The sequence below is a fragment of the Eptatretus burgeri genome, chromosome 15 (genome assembly GCF_056783735.1).
Source record: "Eptatretus burgeri isolate ZD-2024b chromosome 15, Ebu_testis_v1, whole genome shotgun sequence".
Classification (NCBI taxonomy): Eukaryota; Metazoa; Chordata; class Myxini; order Myxiniformes; family Myxinidae; genus Eptatretus; species Eptatretus burgeri.
In genome coordinates this window covers 39,509,917-39,515,363 of record NC_140975.1, presented here as the reverse complement: position 1 = coordinate 39,515,363, position 5,447 = coordinate 39,509,917, and the positions used below count along the sequence as shown (strand labels likewise).

Here is a 5,447-nt window from a genome sequence, read left to right as displayed (position 1 = left end):
CTCGATATATCTGTTGTCATCTCGGCCACGGAAGGTGTAACGAGGTGAAGTTTTCACCTCTCTCTGTCGGTGTGCGTGTGCGAGTGTGCGAGTGCGAGTGTGCGTGTGTGTGTGCGTATCTCAAAAGGTTATGGACGGATCCGGATGAAACTTGGTGGACAGGTTCAGTGTGTGACGAGGACGAACTGATTCGATTTTGGTGAAGATCCGGATTTGAGAATTTTTTCACCGATTCTTCACCATTGAAAGGGACAAAGAACGATATACGTCACGACATGTCAAAACGTCATGGACGAGTCATGACAAACCTATGTGGACGAGTTGGTAAGGTGACAAGAACAAGCACATTCGATGTTGGTTCAGGTCCGAATCCAGATCCGGGTTATCAACGCTACCGGGTCCTTTCGAGTTGTCCCTCTTGTTTACCTTCGAGACGGATGAAGAACCGTCCATTTTGACGATCGTGCTGAACGTGGGGAGTTGAAGTGACGTGGTCTTGTGTACGGTCCACGGTTTTGACGGTTGTTCCACCCACCTCACCTTCTCTTCGTTCACACTCCATCGCCGCTTCACCGTCACCTCTTTTCTCCAATAAAGCCTGTGGGGTGACCACCTTGTGCTGAAACGACCCAGAACTGTGCTCGACGATCCCAACGACGACTCGTTTGGGGGGGACGTGACCCACAAACCGGCGACACAAGTTGCATGAACTCAGGGTGAACATATCCCCCACGATGTCGATGTCAACAAACTCCTACAAATCTCAACCGATCGGTGGATTCGACCTTCGGATTTCCCCGAACGGGGAAAAAAAAAAAATAATAATTTATTAAAACGTCCTGAAAAAAAAGAGGATATCGTTAAAGGAAAAGAACTTACTATTCTCCATTCGTACGTCGACGTACACCGTACGGTATCCACCGCCTTTTGCACCGCACGAACCAGCTACTGGAATTCCCCACTTATAATACATTAAAATATCAACCACTGCAACGAGCCAACATGGACCTGATGGACGGCAATGGCAGGACAATTCACCTTCACTCTTTGAGCTATGTCACCCAGGTTTGAATGTTGATCCAACTATAAAAACTGTCAAATCGGTGTTTCACGTACAGGGCGATTCGGGGACCAGACACGGATGATCAAGCCATCCATCGGAATCGAATGACATGAATCCGGAGGACATGTCGACGAGCACTGGTCGTCGGTCGGTGGGCTCTTCAATATACAACTGTGTCTTCTGCGAAGAGTAGGCGAGCTATCGCCGGCACCCTGAACAAATTACAAATCCCAGTCCTGACTGATTGCTCATTGCTGGGAAGGCAACAGAAAACCACCCAGAATAAGCAAACCCTGCCCTTCCAACACAACTGCCAAAAGACTGGTTCGGCAGTGCAGACTGCTGATGACTCAACAGGCCGGCCAGCTTAATAAATAATTATCAATCAAGAAAGCACACAAAGATGTATCATTGTCATAACCTTTTCTGGAACTCTTCACCTGCAGTTTAGACCTTTATTGCTTCGAATATGTCCAATCTTGCAAGAGGTCGAGAAATAGACAGAGGGTTGTCCCAGAACCGCTTGTATTGAAGGTGGACTCCGGGTCAAATTCTCCACCCGCAAGATCACAGATTTAACGGCAGACTGTCAAAAGAGACGATATGCCGTCCCCAGGGAAAGCCGACTCATTGCTTCGGCTTTCGTGTGAAGAAATCTCAAACGTGATTCTGCTGCTGCGATCGGTTCGCCATTTATTTCAGGACTCTGGTATCCAGCAACCCTGAGGAACCATATCGCAATTTGAAGACCACTTGGCGAGGTTTGGTGCCAATTCCCACCGACCGTGGACTTACACCGTGGTTATAATCTCAATCCACCTACCAGGCCAACACACCAATGATGATGCAGGTTTAATAAAATATTGTTTCGGCTGTGGAAATTCGCAAACCACCATTCAGGGCCCGTAGGTGAGATAACTCTAAGTACATGTGTAGTTAGCCCCAAACCCGTTGTTTAGAGGGAATTTATGTGATTCATTCGGGCTGCGATGCTTTGAGATAGCCGTTTTTCTGTTCTATCTTTATTTTGAACCGCCATAACCATCAAACCACCACCAAAAACCCTCCACCACCCTCACCTCTCTCCTTCTATGGCCATTCCCGCACCACCTGTGAACACTGAGCGTCGGGCTGTCTTGGGCTCGTTCAAGCGATACGCACCGAGCCGCGAGTGCAAATAGCGGCCTTTCCGAGGGAGAATTCGGATCAAGAATGCTACACGCCCACTTCTGATCCGTCCAATCAGCAAGCGCGGAGCGGCTTGGCCCCGCCTCCAGGCGCGTCCGTGTGAAATCGAAATATGCAAATTCTAGGATCAGGGGAGGTTCACGCCCACTTTTCCTCCGTCCAATGGGCGAGTGTAGCTCCGCCCCCGAGCTCATCCTGATCCGGAAATTTGCATATTGGTTCTCCTGCCAGCCTATAAAACGCCGAGCGCAAGGCGAATCGTGGCAGAGTTTTGGCAGAGAATGAGAGTTTTGGTAAGAGAGTCATCGGGCGGAGTGTGGCAGAGAGTGGAGTCGGGTGGCGAAGGCATCGAGTTGGGTTCTGCAGTCGGCTGAGGAGAGTTGGGGGAAGAGGCCAAGGAGCTCGGGTCCGAGGTGAGAAGGACGGCGGTCGGCGACGAGGTCGCGGTGGGAGATCGCTCGTGGCGGGACCTAAGCCAGCCATTCTCCCTCCCCCAGAGCATCAACAATTCCCCCTTTTCCCCCACGCTGAGATAGTGCAACAAAGGGGGCCCCGTTCCCACCCCACTCCAAACGTCGTGCCAACGAAACCCGCGAAGGAGCACGGAGTCGGGGCACAGCCACGCGGCCACGTCTGCGGCTCGTCCGCCAACGCACCACGAGGACGCGGGTAGGACCCACCCGGTCTCGCGGACCTGGCCGCTCCTTCAGGTCCCGCGCACATATTGGCCTACAGGCCCGTCTGCCCCCTTGTCTATGAGGGTGGCTTCTTTCCTTTGCTTTTGAGTAAATGTGGGTTGGCGCCGTGTCTTGTAAAGTAGAACTGTGTAAGTGTTGCCGTGTGTACGCGTATTCGGTTGTAACTCTGCGTCGCTGTTTCTTTTGTTTACCCGATATAGGTGCAGTCTGACTGTTTGGCTGTACATGTGTGCTTTCCGTGTGTCGTGTAATAAATGTGCACTGTGTGAACTGTTTTCCCGTTTCGCTTCGTCTTTTCTTTATTGACCTTCCATCCTGCTTCACGTAAAAGGGTTCGTAGTGGGCTTAAAACGCCCGATAATTAATCGGAACCGTCGAGGCCGACGATAACACCGCTCGGTTATCCCGATAGCACGGAACGGACCGCTTAAGCGGTTCGTGTCCGGAGTCAGCCTGCGGCGAGATACGATCGCCCGGTCGACCATCCGCGCAGGTACTTAGGTAGATCAAATTTGGCGAGCGACCCTATCCTGCGCGGGTGGGCAATTGGCACAGTCGTGGTGGAGTTAAACCCCCACCCGTGACTAGCTCCCGGCGTTGTTCCGAGAAGGTTACGACAGAATTGTCCGTTCCGGTGGGCGAGGCAGCCGCCATTCGAATCGAGCGGCCGATCGCACGCCGGCGGGCACGAATTCGCAACAATATAATCATTGAATGGGGAGAGCAGGAAAGAGAGAAAGCACGGAGCACAATTAATATACTGTATAGAACAATAAATTCCCCCGCGCCCACGATAACTCGATCGGCTCGAGGCCGTGAGCTTACGCAGTCACACGACAGATAGCTCAGACTGGGAGATGGAACTTTTTCCCCACATGATGGCTTGCGTGAGGTCGGTGAATTGTTGCGGGGAAATGGAAGCACCACTTGCTGGCATGTGGTGGGAACGAGAGGGAGAGAGTCAGATGCTTCTCGACGTACACTTCTCCGGCTCCTTTTATTCTCTCGCCGAAGCTCTGCTCAGCTCTCGACTCATTCATATGCGGTTGGTTGAACTCCCCGAATTCCCTTGCACAGCCCTTCTCCACGGATTCACTCACCCCCCACTCTCCTGCGCAAACTCCCAACTGTCAGTCTCCCAAGCTCAACTCAACTCTCAACTACTTAAGTGCTTTGTCTTCAACTACTTTGTCTTCACCCTGCGACTGCGCACTCATTAGTCCTCACCCCGGACCGCTCGTGCCACGACATGTCACCGCCACCAGCAGCCAATAGCAGTTCATACCCCAGTGCGCAGCCACACGGTACATACGGCGTTGTCCTTAGAGGGGATGGTTGACATTTTGTTTTCAGAAAAAACTGAGACAGATCACAGAGGAATGATTAAGAAGATTAAGATCACAAAGAAGAAATTAAGGAGGGGGGGTAGTGGGGGTTTTGACACATATGGAGGGGGTAGGGGGTCATGATTATCATCTAATAGAAACTTCGACACATCACCTATCATTTTCACACTTCAACCAATGCTTATGGTGAACATTTATCAATGAGATAACTATTCTACATTATTCTCGTTACCCTCCTTTCACGTTCCTCCAACAGAAACCTTTTCTGAAACTGCTCACCTGTGGTTTTGACCTTCATTAGCTCAAATGTGCCCAATCTTGCAGGATCTCAGGAAATACGCAGAGTGGAGTCCCTGAACCAATTGAATGGAGGTTCGGCTGACATTACGGAATCCTAATGCCCATGCTGGTCGTGTGCTCACCTGTGAGCTCTCTGTGGGACACCGACTGCTATCTGGATATTGTTCAATCCCACCCCTCCCTCCAGTTATTCAAGCCAGTGGTGCATCTCATATCATCATCCCCCATCTTTACTTGCAATTATATTTTTATCCACCCTGCCTGATAGCCCTACCTAACCCATGCCTATTGCAGGTTACCATGTTAATACACTTTTTTGCCCTCTGTTCCATCATTCTTCCATGAGATTTGATTCGTTTATTAAAAAAATAATTATAACCACATAAAATTATATAATTGAAACGGTTTGTTTTGATTATCTGCTGCTGTTAACAATTGTAGTTTTAAAGTCAACTTGAAGTGCATGTAATGATTTGCTTGCTCGGAGATTGAGTACATTTTGTGAAGACCGGTTTTGATGTCTGTCGAACTTGTTCGATAACAAATCACAATTTTTTTTAACACACAACTGACATGGTGGCTGGGCTGTTCGTGGCAGGTGCACGTCTGCGTAAAATAGTCAATCGACTAATTTGTGTTGAAGCCCCACTAGGTGTACTTGGCCGATTACGGTCGCAAGAAATCAAAACCACTTGGCTGTTATTGTGGCTGTTATCATCTGACCGTGTGGGTGTGAACGAAGGTCCAGAACGCATGACAGCGTTCACTGCGTGACGAAGTATCCTGCCCTTGAAGGAGGTGCAATTACAGTCACGTTCAGTAGGTGTGAGCAATAAAGCAACAAAATGTGAG

The 5,447-nt window shown here is 49.9% G+C and overlaps 1 protein-coding gene across 1 annotated transcript in view; it reads right to left on the bottom strand.

Moving 5' to 3' along the window:
- LOC147011978 (protein NATD1-like) overlaps positions 1 to 805 on the bottom strand; it is a 26,666-nt gene extending 25,861 nt beyond the window's left edge. The window contains exon 1 of the mRNA XM_085857947.1: positions 427 to 805. Within this exon, the coding sequence (XP_085714073.1) occupies positions 427 to 724 (298 nt within the window). The 5' untranslated portion in view covers positions 725 to 805. The remainder of the gene's footprint in view (positions 1 to 426) is intronic.
- Between the last annotated feature and the right edge of the window lie 4,642 nt (positions 806 to 5,447).